We start from the raw sequence: 17,888 nt of genomic DNA, 5'->3' as shown, positions 1-17,888 counted from the left end.
AAAAAAATGAAATAAAAAATTATTGAGCCTCATCTTCGTTTAAAAAGCATTCCATACTGCAGTTAAGACCATGGATCAGTTCTATAAATTTGTTCCCGAGTGAAGCAGACTAAAGTCTCCCTAAAATGATGTCTGGTTGATTTTGCCATGACAAAACCAAGAGCTTTTCCTTTCCCCGTCTTTCTTCTCCTCCATAAATATCCCAAACTAGAGGAAAAAGTAAGACACACACACCCCCCCCAGCTGAAAATCCAACAAAATTTATGGCAGAAGATATGTAGAGTTTTCTCTCATTTCAAGAATTCTAAGCAAAAAAAGGACAGTTAAAATGTAACCTATTTTTAATGCAAGCTGTCTTTTACCATGAACAATAAGGACAAACAAAAATACAGCAAAAGCATGAGCTAAAATGTAGGTTTCACACAATTTGTTGGTAATATTTGATTAATTAAATTTATATATAATGGAGCAGTTTGCATTAAAAAATGTATTTACAATATAGCTATAAAAAAACAGGCTAATTTTTTTCCTGACTGAAACAGAATGAGACAGTTTAATTTTAAACATACATGATTTCACAACTATTTTCCTCCTTTAGTCTTAGTCCCAGGGCTCATTCTCTCTGGAACTGTGTGTATTACAATTTCAGTATATCAAATACTAAAAAAAAAAAAAAAAAAAAATCAAAAAAATCTAGGCACAATCTATTTCAACAGAACTGCCAATTTTACTTAAATTTATTGAACTGGCCCAAGATTCTTAACTGGCATGAAGAGGTAGTGATCCCATGAAAATAAAACACATGCTGCTGTAGTCAGTAAAACAAGTTTACTGGAGCATTTTACAGTACTACTGTACTTAAAAATTAATACCATGGGTAGAGTGACTACAGGAAGCTTTTTCAAAGAAGAACTATGCTTTAAATTATTCTTTGAATTAAAAAGAGGAAAGAGGGATTTCTTGATGCTTGGATTCTCCCCGTTGGTTGAGTCTGTCTGCAATATAAGATACAAAAACTAAATGCATAGTATTTCAGTTCAAGAGATCTGTCCTTACTATATTAATTTTTTATTTTTTTTATTTTTTTTTTTTTTAATTTCAACAATATATGGTATCAATCTTATATTTTGCTTTGGGAAAATATAATAGTGATTGAAAGAAAAAAGCATACGGAACAAATTCAAGGAACTCAACGCATATAAAAAGAGACCGGTACACCTATTCTTCTATCCATGTTCATTAGGAATGCACAGTGCGTTTTGAAGACTTTTGCAAACAACCGGTAGGTCTTGTTGACTTTTTTGAGCTTTGGATCAAATCCTTTAATTCTGGCAATCATTTGTTACTTATGATAATGACCTAAAGCAGTATGAAATTTCTTATTTTTATATAAATAAAATATCAAAGATACACTAACAATAATAGCAATCGGTTTCAGAATGAGCAGTTGATAGCTACCTCTAGAAGAAATAAGAGTATTCTGTTTTTAACCTGTAAAAAGAGCTAGGGCTCCAAGAGGAATTATTTCAATTCTGACAAAAATATGCCATCAACAATTTCATGTAGAACTACAAGGGCACTGGCTGTTTTATTTTAATTTCTGTAACACAACCAAAGAGCATACCAATGGATGCACAAACAACAAACAGAACTATCAAGTATTAATATTATGAATGGGACTATTTCTGCCCTGCTCAGGTACAAACAAGCATTGGACACATATGCTGTGTCTAGCATTATTCTGCCTACCAAAAGAAAACTTTATAATACAATATAATGATTATATCACAAAAGAGAATGATGGGTGCACTACCAAAAGCAAGGGTTTTCAAAGAACTTTCTGAGCTTCTAGATTCCATTCAAGTTAATGAAAGAGAGAGCCGCTAATTAGCATAGCTTGTTTAGGAACTTTATGGTTAGAAGAATTTCCTGTTTCAAGTTCAGTAAATTAAAAAGGAATCAAAGCATTGCTAGGAGAAATGCTCACCTGCAACTGTTTTTTTTCCAAAGCAGATAATTTCTTCAGACCCATAGCTTGTGATATGTGCCAAAATCTGCAAAACTCAGGCTCCTCTGAAGATAGCACCTATCAACACTGATGTTTGATACCCACGTGCACAAACCGCATGGGTATTGAATTGTTTGGTGTCAGATGACAGAAAAAACTGTGACTGTAGCAAACCTCTAAACCTTTTGCTACTTTACTGAAAGACTCCAAATAAGACGAAAAGGAGAATGGGTAAGAATAGCTCTGCAAAATGAATATTGCGGAGAATTCCTGTAGCTGGCAGTAACAATTATTATCCCATGGGGAACTGCACCTGGAGAACTCTAGGAAGAATGATTAATGGGAACAACTCTGCAGGAGGAAGTGTCAGGACTTGGGATCAGTTCTGGGCTATTAGAGATTTTGAGAATGACATTATTAAGATGATGTCTTCAATCCAGTTTCAGGTATCTTTTGTGACTCTTAGGATGATCACTAGCAAAATGAGACTTGCCAAAGGATATCAGAAGTGAATTGCAGCTAACTATGATGTGTGCTTCTCAGCATTGTGACAGTTCTCAGGTCTAGTTTGCTATTTGCTGCAAGTCTGTGTTAGAGTAAATACGTGGAATTTCATACTTCTAGGACTCTGTAAGAATTATAAGCCTCGGAAAAAACTTGGGTAGTCATAAGCTATCTATTAGATTTGTGAATATGAATTCACAGAAAACATTATTTATGTAGTTGAGGAGCCAATATTACAGTGCTGTTAACAGCTTTTACTACTGAAGTCAAACTTGGTGCGGAACTGAAGATAATAATTTTTGTTGGTGCTGGAAGATCCTAATGAACATCCCAATGTTTGTTAGGTAGATGTTCTCAACTAACAGACTAAGAACAACAAAGAACAGTGTCTGAACCAGACACTTGTACACACATCGGTGGGTACAGTCTATCCCTAGGTACTGTCCTGTTAAACAGCTGTAAGTAGAAGTGAAAAGAGTTTTTTCATTCTCTGGTTGGGCCCAAAAATCAAGTTGATGTCAGAAAGTTTATAGCTGAGGATGCAAGAGTTTTATCACTACCTTGTTTCACTAATTTATTTATCTTCCTGAGAGGTACTAGCTTTAACTAGCCAACAAAACTTTCCCTTATGCAAAACCTCTTTCTCCCCCACTCCCCTTCCCCTCCTCTTCTTAAGAGTGAGAAGAAACAGGAGTAAGGATTATGCAAAAATCTGTCCTGTCTTGTAATCAGTGATGTTTTTGGTAGCTATAGATCAAGGCACTTGTGATTTAGATGTTTTGGAATGTGCTGGATTTTGAGATGCAACACAATCTGGTCTGTATTTCCTTCACACAGTTGAATGTGGAAGCAGTTGATATACCATCTATCACCTGGGTTTCTGAAGTCTTCCTTGCCACCATGTCTGAATGGCTGGAATCAAAGTAGACTAGAACAGTACAAATTTAACACTTTGGTTTTGGAAAATGCATCCCTAGAAGCAAGGGCCTTAGGTGTGCTAACCTTTCATGGACATTGTGATATCAAATAATCCCAGAGTTATAATCTAGACATTTTGTTCAGCTATGTAATGCAAATCATCATATTTGAACTGTATACAGGTATCAGGATGAACAAGTTCAGAAGGAGAGGTAGATGCCACTGCTCTAAAACCTGCCCAGCAGGAAGGCGAGGTGCATTTTTGAGTGCTAGTTAACACACACATGCACATGTTCCATACAGTTCAAAGAAACTAAACCTCCCCACTTGACAATCACTTCTCTCCCCCAATTTTCAACAGACCAGCCCTCCACCAACAGCCAGAGTCATGCCACCTCACTCTGACAGCAGATATTTTGATTTAGTTACTCCTCTTCGCCAGGAGTGAGTGTGATTTACGCCATTCTGAGAACCTTCAAAACTATAACTGCAGTTACACTTACAGAAACATTGCAACTTTATGTAAATGACATTTTAAATATTTTACTGCTTCCAGAACTGTCAGTTGAGAATGAGATGAGATGATGTTAGGTTACTTCAGTTCTTAGGGAGATTTTCATTATAAAGCTTTGGGAAATGTTAATATATCACTGCTCTGATAAAAGAGTCCTTTATCCCTCCCAAAAACTAGATGATAATGTAAAAATGTAAAAGACACCAAAGGCTTATACTGAATAACAAAAGCCACAATCCATTTCCCCAACAAAACGTAAAACATGAAGAATGGTTAAGACATATCATCCTTATTCCAGCCATGGAGTGCAGCAAGAAGATGGAGGCTGTTATCAAGACAATGCCATAAAAAAGACTGGGAAGAATTCTCATTTATAACCATTTGATCTCCTCCTAATAGGTGTCTGAAATTATTCAAGCTCTGAGGACACACAATAATGCATTTACTATTCTCGGAATGGCATCACCATATCCTGCAAAAGAATCTGCTGCAACATCAGCTTAAAACTTGCATCAAAACTGGCTCTCAAAGGGTCTGAATGAAAACAAAGATGCACAGGACTAGGAGGTGAAGAAATATTTGAAAAGGCAGATAAATAAACCCTGAACAGGAGAGGAATTTGACTTTCATATAGTGAAGAGAGAAAATAAAAGAACAAGTAGATACAGGCAGGCATGATCATAAATAACACAAAGGTACTGTACTAATCTAGCATATTAAAATGGTATAATTCAAAACTGATAAACATTTTTTTCTGTTAGAAATACTGTATACTTACAGTTTGAGATTTCTTCTTTTTCTTTTTTATTGCCCTGAAAAAACCTTGCTTTTCTTTCTCCTTGAGCTGTTCTGAGTGACTGTTAAGGTTTTCAGGACTTTTCCTAAACATGAAATAAGGTATTGTAAGAGAGATTTTGTTTTGATATTATACATGTTCTGTGTAATAATGAGATCTGATGCCAAAGAATGCAAATTATTGATTAAAGCAAAAAGATTCTCAATGTTTTAGCATTCATTGGTTCAAGGGTTACTGTACAAACACCGGATAAATAGTCTTATTAAATGGGATAGGAGGAACACAGTGTTAGGGTAAAATGACTAACTCAAACCAGTGAATAGTTATTTAGGGAAAAGGAAAGCATGCATGTCTGTTTTTTGGGTTTTTTTTTTAGCCAGAATTTAATATTCAAACCAAAATATCACACACAAAGTCTTTTAGAAAAATAAAAATCATATCTGAGAGAACATACAAATGGTGATGAGGTACAAAAGCACAGGTCCAGTTTATCCACTGCTTGCTGCAGAGCCAGGAGTTGCAAAGTTCGCCAGAGAGAACCAATTTCAATTGAACTTCCTGACCTTTGGTGACATGGTTCCAAATTTATCATCGGGGAAGCTGGGGATCTACTGTTGTCCGTTTCAACATAAAAACTTCAGTTAGTTTGTTATGCGTGGGTGAGACAGTGCTGGCAAAAGAAGATGACCCAAAAGTGGAACAGGTGACTTGCCTGAAGACTGAATTTCCACCTTTTAACTTGTCTGCACAGCTGAATTAACTACAGCTGTTAAATGTTACTTTAAGTATACACAGTAAACTACATATGTAAAGTACTGATATGGGGTAAAAAGATGGTTTATGTAGGACATTGGTGAGACACAACTGAATGCAGTTCTAGTGCCCTTTAAAATAGTTTGAAAATTGGAAATGGTGCAGGAAAGGGTCAAGAAATATTTTCAGAGATAGAAAGAACGGCCTACATTAAAAGAGTCAGAGATTTCAATCTCTTTAGTATGTTAAAAACCACAGCCAAACCAGCCCAAATATTTAGCTTCCTTGATTGTGGCGCACAAGTACTTATCCAGGAAGAAATTACAGAATACTACAAGGATCATTAAAGTAAAGGGAAAAGACATAACAAGTAGGTGGACGATGAAGCCAGAGAAGTCATATTAGAAATAAGGCACTGATTTTAACAATAAGAATCATTAACCGCCAGAACAAATTCCTTAGCGAAGGAGTGGACTTCCCATCTTGGATATTTCAAATCAGGACCTCATACTCTTCTGGAGACACACATTAGTGAGGTATGCTACTGGGCCTGGACCCCAGAGAACGGATGACTTTTAAAGGCTACTAACATACAGAAAATCATACTGGGTGATTTAATAGTCCTTTTTCATTCTGAAGTTGTATGAAGACAAAAATGAAATTATTCCATTGTCTTGATGGAAAAGCTAAAGGAAAGCCACAGTTCTAAGGACTCTGGATGACAAACAGGAACAGCTTTTCTTGGAGTAACTGTAATGTAGCAGCACTTAGCTGTCTACTATAGTTATCGCTGGCTTCTAATTCTGGCTTTAAAGGCTATGCTATCAGCTCGTGATTCAGCTGCTACTACATGCCAAGCTGACATTTTTTTTCCAAGCAAACATGAAACACATAATTGGGAGAGGAATCACTGGAATCATCCTTCTTATCGGTGAGAGTATCTTCACTCTGGTAGGTGGTATGATCAGTTCCTCCATTTCTTCACAAAACCACCTCAAGCTCAAAATGCTACCTGGTTCTAAATATAAATGCATGTAGTGTTTAAACGTTGTAATAAAGTGCAACTGCTGAGTAAGAGAATGGGCTTAGAGGAAAGATTCATAGGCTGAGAGTATGGTGGAAGTTTTCCTAATTTAGATTTTTTGGAACTTACATCTAGATCCAGGAAACACATTCAGGTGCGCAATGACATAGATTTAACGTGAAAATTACAATGCTACAGGAAAAATCTCTAGTTTAATATAATTATTAGATTTATAAAACATATTTCAAATATACTGGATTGCTAAGGATTCCTGTTTCTGTCATGTCCCTGTATTTGGTACCACTGCATAGCACCAGTACAGCAGTCTTGTATTAATCACTTAAAGCACCAAGGAGAAAGCCCAAAAGACTACTGACAGCTTTACAGATTAGGTGAACTAACGAGGCTGACTTAACACAGACAAAACACCTACAGAATTATTTACTAAATAGTTTTTACTTAATTTGTTAGAAAAGTTGGAGGAATTCATGCACCCCAAGTGTCTATCCTACTTGTACTCTGAAAGTCATGTGAATGGGGCTTAGAATTTTCTGAGCCTTTCCCTAAAGGAGCTACTGTACATCCACATCTGCTAACATACCCCAAACCATAGTCCCAGTGCAAATTACCAACCCAGCAACTATGTTGTCCACTGAGGAACCAGTGTCAGATCATAAGGAAGTCCCCATGTGGTTACTCTTCATTGTCCTTTAAAATTTTTCAATGTCTTCCTATGGCTTTTCTGTTCCGAAGTCTATTCCAAAATATAGACACTGTATTTTTAAAGGTGAACTTAATCTTCAGAATAAAGCTTGGGACAATTTTTGCCATAGTTATAGACAGAGATTTGCTCAAGTGTGATTCTTTTCTTTGGCCCAGTGAACCTGGATGAGAAAACAGCTCCCTACAGCAGATAAGCAGAGAGGAGAAGTGAAATTCTGCACCATCATTTCCTCTTTACAACTACAGTGACCATACAGAGAAGGAAAATAAGGGGCTGAGAACTCTCCTCATTTTCAATTGATGCTTACCCAAAAGCCAGTGGTTTTACACCGACTGGTTTATGTCATTAATTCCTATGACTCATATTGCAGTACAGTTGTCTGAAAAAGCACTGACCTTGAAAAGTGACTGCTTCAAAACATATGGTCATAATGTGAAGAGAGTGAACATATATAGCATTATAGCAGGAAGCTTCAACACCAGGATTTTGTATGGAGCGAAAATAGAGCAGAACATTTTGATTCATGGGATGAAACACTGAGATATTTTAGGCATCCCAAAAGATGATTTTCAGACAATGGACAGTACAGAAAAAAATTAGGATTATCAGAAAAAAATCTGTATGGTACCATCACTCAGTGCTAAACTCTTACAATGTAACTGCAAGTATCTTGATATTTTGCATAACACTTCAGCTCTTGAAAGCAAACAGTTACACCAGGATCTGTTACGCAGTGCCTCTTTTACTAGCAGGTAAGACTAGCCCTAGAGAAGAGCCCCGACTCAAGAGAGCTCACCCTCAAGCAGAAACCAAGGCAAAATGTGTCCTTTGTTATTTTATCTTTGTGTGCCTTTTGCTTGCTTAGGACATATAATGTAAATCACATTAGTTATTCTGGTCTTAGACACTTGGAAAAAGCATAGCTATATACAGAAATTCTGTGATTATCACTAGCATTTATTGCCCCTGGCAGGCAAAGTATCCAACTTCATGCAGGTACAATGGGGCATAGCAGCAAACATGCATGGGGCAAGCAAGCTGATGTGTTGTAATATTAACTAAAAAGAATAAATAGGAAGCATGCTGTCATAGATAAATTCCTATTGCAGACAGCTCTTTTGGGGAGACAATTCTTCACGCTTGTTTCAGTTATTCTTCAGCAACCCTAATCTCAGCAGGCAGCCTGGCTTGGAAATCCTATTTAACTGCCAGTATACTACTCCCTTTCCTGAACCGCTCACAATTACACAAGTAAGATTTTGGTCTAATGGAGGAGTTACTGAAACGTCTGCAGTTTTCTGTGGAAGTTAAATGAACAAACAATAATTCTACAAGTTAGCTTTTGGTTTTACTTGAAGTAAAACCCTTGGCAGTTATAGAGTTACCATAAACGAAGGCAAGAAAATGTCAGAAACTAACGAAGCACCTCAAATAAATGGTTTACTTAAGGTAAGAATTGCAATCCCACAAGCTGAAGTCCACACTAAAACTTCTTGGTCTAAAAGCCTGGCATTGAAAGCTTAAAAATCAGAGATCAAATCTGAACTTTGCTTGGAGCTGCAAATTTTATTTTTTTTTTCCCCCAATGTAGAAAAGGAGGATTTATTAACTGGAATAAACCCCAGATCTACTATCATATATACAAAATACCACCCAGAAGCCACTAAAGCCACTAGGTCACCTGAGGTTGTGGCATCACCAAAAAAAGTATACATATAAAAGTATACATACATACATAGGTTTTACACCCCTCTGGTATTGTTCAACATCAGTAACCATAAAAATTTGGAAGTGGTTGGTTTCGTAAACTTCTAAAGCATATACTTCACTAGGCTTATTTTTTGGACAGAATATTGATGACTACAAATTCTGGAAAGCTTCCTTGCAAATTACATTAGAGTGCATCATCTAAGTTTTAGTACAAAACCACTGATGATGAGGGAAGAAGAGTCATGGAAGAGGCACTGGTTACTAAAAGAGACTGGTAGGGAGGCTCATATGTTGCCAAATAGATGAATAAAGCAAACATACTGGATGACAATGCATATGCAACTGTCTTGTGCAGGAAATGTCAGAGGGAAAGCTATACCATTAGGAAGGTGAACATCTTCAAGCTATGCAGAGCAGATTCTTAAACCTTCAACCAGTGTAACACACACAGGTGATTTTTGAGCAAGTTACAAATTTGAAATTTCCTGATATTTTTTACAAATTCAAGAATTCTGTAAGTATGGAAAGTATTTACAATGCAGCAACAGTTGTACTGCAGACACAGCTGAAGAAGCTTTAAAATAGCTTGCTCAGATACTGGCAACCTTCTAGTTTCAGGAACATTAAGTGTGACTACATTGTTACACTGATGCTGAAACAGTGATATTATAGCCAGTCACGTCATGTTTACAACATACTGTATTGGTTTGGAGTCTTGACAATTAATGGTATATAGATAATTGTAAGCCTTTGACACTCCTAGGAATAGGATGTTATTTCTTTTGTCTTCTTGAATGACAGAGAGACTTTGTGTGTGTTTATATATATTATATACATATAAAAATAATAATGAATATTACATATTTCCCCTTTTTATTATTTTTGCAGGAAGGTATGACATATGCTAGAGAGGATATGACAAGTTGTTTGTCATAGAATGAATACATTTATATGGACATAAAAGGTCTAAACAACAAAGCTTTCCAGAAGCCCTCAAATATCGTGTAAACAATCAATGCAAACAGTTCCAATATGATGTGAGGTAAAGTACTGCATGTTGGGAGTGTATTCTAAAGAGATATTTAGAACTATAACAGCGGTAAAGATACCTCAGGCCAACATTTTGGCAAACTGGCAGAACAAGGTTAAGCATCTTGCCTATACCTACCGATTTTGCCCAGCTTAAGACAAAGCTCGTACAGGTGAAGAGAATAAAATACCTACTCTTGTATCAAAAAGGAAAAATTGAGCAAGTTCAAGACCATTTACAGGAAATTAAACTCTGGCAAAAAAAAAGATTTTCTAGAAGGATGAAAAATTTGCCTTTTTTCAAAGCAATCTGTCTAAAGTTCAGAAGCGATCTAGTAATTTAAGAGTAAAACCTGATGACAAAAAGTCGAGTTTATAACATCTTTATTTAAAGAGGCAGGACAGTGGGGACAGAGTGAAGAAATGCACACAAAGACAAGGGAACATCTGTGACAATTCAGTCTAGCAAACATTCACAAAATCTTTGACAGAAGAAAGGCAACACAGAGCAATAGTATGAGAGAAGCAATAATTTACAGTAGTGGCAAGTCCAGGTGGAATACATGTCACTCATAATTAGAGATGAATTGTCATGTACCAGTTATCTATGTCAGTCAAACATCAAATATTTACTTCACCATAAAATTGATGTAAGCAGAATCACATTCCATTAGAGCTTTCAACATTTTCATAAGTGTTTACACAACTTCTATACAGAAAATTAAGTAGAGGAACATAGACTCTACATCACTCAGGAATCTGATTAAGCTGCATTTATGGCACAGAACAATTTTGCAACAACATTAGACCATTGCCAGGACAACTTGCACAGAGTTAACATGTAGAGCTGGGCAGGAAACATTTCAGGAAAATAGGGAGTAGGAAAAGCAAAGAGAAAGAGAAACGCATGCCAAAATAGCAGTAACTTGATGTTGTGGGCACTGCCATTCCTCCCATTTCATAAGAAGAAATGCTTATTCTTCTGTGGGTTCTTCTCTCAAAGGAGCTGTTCCACTTTGTGAAACTATTTGAGTACATTAACTGGAACAAGGACTTAAATCTAACTGCCTCAAAGTTAATGAAGGGCCTTATTCACTGGGCCATATTCAGCATCTCTGTGGTCCTTTCACTATTTCAACAAGATGAAACAGCTTCAAGAGAATATATTGAGGGAAACAGAGAATGTGCTCCAGAATAACCTCTAACTTCTGGTTCAGGGCGTTCACTCGTTAGATCTAAGATCTTGGTTCAAGCCTCTGGTTTAAATAATGAAGAACAAAGGCCCTGCACTTGAGTTCCTCACATTCCAAAAAATAATGCTGCCCCCAGAATATTTGTTATTTTGAGTGTATCTCTGGTTTTGACTGGCAATTCCATCCTGGAACTGAAGAATCTTCCCAGTAAAAGGTTAGTGGATGTCAGCCTGTTCCTTTGAAAAGTTTTAGTTTCGATAATTTGGCATTGTAAGCGAGAAAAATACTTAGTCAAAAAATTCCCAACCAGCTCTAATAACATATGCTATTATTTCAGTTCAGAGTTAAAATAACATTACGTGTTTCTTTGCAGTGACCACATAATAAAAGCTAATATATTGGCGAATGATATATAAAGCAAAACAAGATTCCAGTTGGCTTATGTTATATGCAAGATAGAAAGATTCAGATATGAAGGACAACAAAGTAAGTAAACGGATTCAACAGTAGGAATAAATACCTTCTTTAGCCACATAAGTCACAACATAAGTACCATATTTTTACATAAGTGACCGGATTCCTCAGCTAACTTCCACAAAATGGATGTAGGTGGAGCTACTGAAGGACAGGAAGCAGACACTAGTGAATCAGAGCAGGTGACAAGGGTTCTGGAGTAAGCATCTTCTATTACTGACATGGGTATATAACCTGAACACAAGCTGAAACATCATTTGTTTCTCTTCACACCCCCCGCCCCCTTCTTTTTTAAGCACATAATTCACAGGTTGTTCATGTGGAAACACATTAAGTCAACAAAACACTGCAACAGTTCTTTAGATAGCGTGATTTTATCGCACTTTCAGAGAGCAGTGTTTCAGATAGTGGTACAAAGCACAGTTGAACCACGCGAATGCATACAGTCCAATCCTCCCACCAATCCTTTGAAGCACCGTTTGTTTATTTTTATTCAGTGTACTTTATTGTGATTGAACAAAGTAGAAGATTAAGAGTATTTTGAAGCTGAACAGCTCTGAGCGCAACAAAATTAAGATATTTTCCTTTAAGTCCTGCACAGCTATGCACATGCTGTCATTCTATTAGCATAATTATAGTTAATTGTTCTATGTTATATAATGGAGCCATGTGATGCTTTTAATCTTTTAAAATCAATATACACCACTAAGATGTTGCTTAGTCCATTTTCCCATAGGACATACTCATTTCCTTCTGTGGTGCACAAGCAAAAAGAGCAGCAGTCCCCATTGCAGGGTGAATATTATATTCTTCATTAATACAGTCCTATTTTATATATGGAAACATGCATTTTGCTATTTTTCCCGTTTGTCTGACAACTCATGCTTCTGGAATCCACAGATGAAGCTATGGCCTTGCTATCCATACTATATACACACAAGCACTTTGTATTATCTTTAACTGAAGATTAATAGCAGAAAAAAATTAGGAAAGACTGGACAAAAGTATAGAATCTTTAATGCGTTCAGTGTGATGGTGTAACGAAGTATTTCTCGCTGCTCAAAAGGGGACAGAAAGCATGCAATGCTAAGTCAGTACAGTCACAGGAAGCAACTAAGCATATATAGACAACTGCAAATTTTGAGAAAAACTTTTCCCTCTTGTTAAAAATCCCTTTTTTTCCCTGCCATTCTCTACACATCTGTGTAAATAACAACTCACCAGGTATCAAAGGTGGTTTGTCTCTTTGAGTGGTTTGCCACCGTGCTGCTGTCTGCTGGTAACACAGAGGCTCTGTTTGACACACTGTTTTCTATGTACGTACTCTCTGGACGCGGAGATGGAACTGAACAGAGAAATAGCAAACAATGTATACTTAGCTCTGCCAAAAATCCCATCTTTCAGTTGTCTGCTTCCTCTCTACCTCTTTTACAGAAACAAGAGAGTGAAGACAGCTGTACTTTATGTATCTCTGAAAAAAAGCATACTTTTTTTACAGTTGGGAAAGCTGTTGTTTTGTGATACTTGCAAGGTAGCATCAGTTGTAATATGAGACCATTATCAGAACTTGACTAAGTTGTTACTAGATTTGAGAACACTTTTATATGTATGGAGCCACAAGTGCAATCGATATTTAAAAACAGGAAACAGAATAAAAGGTTGGCATACTGTTATTAAAGACACAAAATACTACAGGTTACACTTTGTCTCCACTTAGACCTTAAAAAAAGTAGTACCCACCCTGAAAAAAATTATTTTGCATTTTAATATAACTAAGACACTATTCACTAAAAATGAAAGGATCAAAATCAGATGTTATATATTTTTCAAACACACATACTGTGGTTTTGAAAAGAGGTTATGCATACTTAGAACATAACTTTATTAGAATTATGAATATCACCAGAAATACATGCACTGGATTAAAAATTGATTGGACACTAGTTGCAGCATTACTGCAGCATCACACTATACCATCTATCAAAATTGAATCTGTAAGTTTTTGTTCAAGCTGTAGTACAAAAGTACATGCTAATAACCTTTGTATTAAGTCAGTACTTAAGAACTGCATAAATATGAATTTACTTTTTTCATAGTAGCTTTTTCTTTCAATAGTTTTTGCATATACTATTATCAATGTATTATTTAAATATAGTATCATTTTTCCAAAGCAATAATTAAGTCTGTGAACTAAAATACATGTGTTTCATAGATACAGGTAAAGAGGAAGAAACCTCTAGTTTATAATAAGGAATTGAATAAACCCCAGAAAGTTGTTCTTCCTTGGAACGCCTGTTTTACTACGTATAAAAAAGAAGGATAATCCATGTCCAATTTTAGGAGTGTTTTAAGGATTAATAAAAGCAACTCAGGACTGCGGATCCTTAAGGATTCTCTGTTGCATGTGCTATAAAACCTTACACTCAAAAGCACTGCTCAAAAAAGTACAAGCTTTAATATTGCTCACAGGTTTTAATATTGCAATGGACACTTGCAAGGATTGGCAGATTTTAACATGTCTGAATCAGGTCATCAGCCAACTGATCAACCTGAGGAGGATCAGAGGGAGATTTGTGACTCTACTTAAGGTTATTAGGTGACTCATAATAAAATTTTAGCTGATTGGGACTTCTTAAGGTTCAGGGGAGCCACATAAGCCTCCTAACACTTGCAGGACAGTAATTAGCTTCTTATCATCCTTGTCTTTTTCAAAAGGATTACCCAGGTTTAGCCATGAGGCAGCTGCTCAGAAATCACCATCTTTTGTGTACCATAATAGAAAAATACCTATTTGTGTGTATTTAACATATATATGTACATACACAGTCCTGTTTTATTATTTATTCTGAACTGGGATTATGTAAGCATGCTTTTGCTTGTAGGAAACCCTGATCTTTAGTAAGTCTGAACAAAAGAAATGAACATAAGTTTCGAGCAATGAAAAACTAGCATTACAGTTCCATGCACCACAGTATCTGAAAGAGATCAGTAAGTATGTCAATGTGTTACAAGTATAAAGGTGTTTAGATATAGTGTTAGTAAGAATTTAAAATACAAATTAAAAGCATTAATAGACTACTTACTCTGGTAATATTAATTCATTTTGTTCAACTCCCCCTGATAAATTATCTTCTGCTTTACAAGCTACTGCACTGGATATACTTGTCAATCAAAGTGTGTTACCATTTGCAAATAAATAATATGATACTAATACAGTTACTAGCAGGTCAACCCAGTCTCTGAAAGTGGGGTAACAATTCTTTTTCCAATAACCTATTTTAGTTGTTCATGTCAGTTCTTTGTAACCCTTTCTACTACTTAATTTATATTCCATGTTAAAATTCTTGTTTAATTTTGAAATATCCACCATAAAATTACCTCTGTAAAAGCTGCCAACTCGTCTTGGAACAGGGTCATTATACAGAATTCTATTTTCCTTAGTAGATGCTCCATCTTCTGTGTGTGGATCATGATATGCTCCACCCTAAACAAAAGAACAATCAACCACTTAAAATGAAAGCTTATAAACTGATTTTGCAGTTTTTAACCAATACACACAAGCAAGAAACCCTGAACTTAACCACACGCAATTTTCTTTTCATGTTATTAATAACTGCCGATATCAAATCACAGACTATCTAATCAATAATTATTTGGTTTTGCTGCTTGCTTGCTTTTTCCAAAACGACAAAACTGGCACGAACAAAATTTTGCCTCTTAGCTGTAATTTTAGACATGAGCATGACTCAGACCCCTCAGATTTTTGGCGTCAATGAAATGCAGTTGTAACATCTCTGGAGGAATTTTTTAATGGAGGCCTTGTTCAATTAATTTCTGATGGAATCAGGTCACTCTGCTACTGGCAAATTTTAAAAAGCAAACATGAAATGCGTATAAGTTGTGATAAATGCAAGACCAAAGCACTACCTCTTACCAGCTGTTACACAGTAGTACCTAGAGGTATCAACAGGCATAAAATCTACTGTATGCAAAATAAGAGGTAGTCCCTGAACTAAGACATCTATAAGTTAACTATTCAAGTCAGGAGAGCAAAAAGAATATCATTACCTCTAATTTAGTCTATCTTCCTGAATACAGTACTTCCTAGATGTACTTCAGCAAAAGCTTAAGTAAGCCCTTAGAAACGCCCATATGCATGTGAGTTGCCACCAGATATGACTTAACCCCACTTTTAAATGAACAAGATGCTGCAATTTTTCCTGCAGTATGGACCAACCAGATAAAATTCAATGCTGTCTACAAGACCCCACAGGAAACTGTATTGAAAACCCTATATGAATTTAAATCTAGAATGTCCAGGAAGGACAAAGTTTAAAAAACCAAAACCACAAAAAAACCCAACCAAAACTAAAAATTGGGATTTCTATTCACTCTATGAGTGATTTGCAGACTCTATTTTGCCTTTTATTACTGAAGATCTGGCCTCATTGTCACAGATAAAACAACCCTTGAAACTGTGCCAAAACAACAAGTGCAGCTAAACCAATGCTTTAAATCACAGTTTGATTCTTCTAAAATTTACAAGAGGCTGAAGCATTTGATTAAATTACTGCTTGTGTAAGACATCTCTTTGTCAGCAGTTAAGTTACGAATATGAGACAGTAATAGCAACTTGTACTTGATTTTCTTCTGCTTGCCCCTTTTTGTGTACATTTAATTTAAAACTAAAAAGAACCCTTAAAACAAAAGTGTTGTACTGAGACTTGAAAAGCCCCAAAACTAATGCTGAATGCAAGTCTTTTTTTCTTTAAAGTAAGATTTAAAGCCTGGCAAACAAAGAATGTTTTTCTTTAAAAAGACTTGGTAGAGCTGAAGAGAAAATCAATGAGAAACTAGAAACATGGACGTGAGGAAACTTCACAAAGTATGAGCAGAGAGAGAACCAGTAGAATTGATTGGGAAAAAAATAACAGGAAAACAATAAAGAATCTTTGAGAGCACTTATGTTATTCCTGATTTTTTTAGTTCAGTAATCCTGAGGAAAGTGAAATTTTCTGATTTCTAATGCAGAATATGTGGGGGGGGGGGGAGGAGAGACAGGAAGGAGCCAAAGAATCACTTTTTTGTGAAAATGCCTTTATGAGGCATAAGAAGATTGACAATTTAGTTCTGATTTGTTATTGACATTAGTATAAACAAACAAAACCAGCTTTATGTATTTAAAGACTTGCCACCCATTTCAGAAGAGTATTTTTCCTTTCAGACTTCTGATGGTTGAAATACAGATTTAAGAGCATTAATTGAAGGCTTAAGTTTAAAAACACTGACCATAAGAGACAAAGGCAAGTCCTTTACAAAAGATTAGGAATTCCAAAGCAAATGAAAATGAACAAAAACATAAGCATTAAGATACACATCAATTCTTCTAAAATAAAAATTTGTCAACCAATTGTCAAAAGACAAAGAATGATCTGATAAAAACAATCTGCCTCTACATAATATGAAAAAAATTAAAATTATGTATCAAATTAATATCTGCTACATAATGCAGAAAAAGATCCTAATGCACTGAAGAATACAAGGTAGCAAGAGTTTTTATTATCAAAAACTCAAATGTTGGTGTTGTCGCCCTTCTACAGTAACATCCTGAAGAATAAGTAACATTTAACTTGACTGAAATAAGAGAGAAAAATGACTACACCAAGAAAAAAACCCAGGTGGTTTTGAAATGGAGCTGCTGTAATCCCTTGTAAGTAGTTTTTTTTTTGTTTGTTTGTTTTGTTTTGTTTTTAAATTACATTGTATTTCTCCTATTTTGATGAGATCTTTCCTCATGTGTGAATACACATAATCCTGAATGGAGGAGATGTGGTGAGTACAGAAAAATGTATTATGCCTTTTTTTTCCCTACTGGACCGAAGAGGCAACCACTACCTGAAAACTCTTTTTTATGGTACTTGTAGACCACTATCAAGTCAGCTACCCATATTTCTTACATAAACTAAGTAGCCAGAGTTTTTTAGTCTCTCACAGTAAAGCATAATTTTTAGACCTTAAATAATATTTGCAGCTCTTTGACTTCCTTCAGTTTGTCAACAAATCTGAACTAGATGTTCTGTCCTTAGAAGTCACTTTATCACAGATGTACATATAGAGAAACAAACACTCATTTTTGTAGTTCTCTCTCCGCACCATTTTGCTCCAATTTGGATCAATGGTACATCAATTTAAAGATTTGGGGACAAATGCAGTCATCTTTACGCATCTGATGAGTAAAAGG

General features: G+C 35.7%; 1 protein-coding gene across 1 annotated transcript in view; it reads right to left on the bottom strand.

Annotated features, from left to right (window-relative positions):
- Nucleotides 1-17,888, bottom strand: part of CDKL5 (cyclin dependent kinase like 5) — a 139,051-nt gene that overhangs the window by 8,934 nt on the left and 112,229 nt on the right. Inside the window, exons 14-17 of the mRNA XM_075033392.1 lie at nt 15,026-15,131; nt 12,869-12,992; nt 4,723-4,825; nt 873-995 (exon numbers count right to left, since the gene is read on the bottom strand). Coding sequence (XP_074889493.1) covers nt 873-995; nt 4,723-4,825; nt 12,869-12,992; nt 15,026-15,131 — 456 coding nt within the window. The remainder of the gene's footprint in view (nt 1-872; nt 996-4,722; nt 4,826-12,868; nt 12,993-15,025; nt 15,132-17,888) is intronic.

The sequence above is a fragment of the Buteo buteo genome, chromosome 8 (assembly GCF_964188355.1).
Source record: "Buteo buteo chromosome 8, bButBut1.hap1.1, whole genome shotgun sequence".
NCBI lineage: Eukaryota > Metazoa > Chordata > Aves > Accipitriformes > Accipitridae > Buteo > Buteo buteo.
Note: the sequence above shows the minus strand (reverse complement) of the source record. Positions and strands in the feature narration are given on the sequence as shown.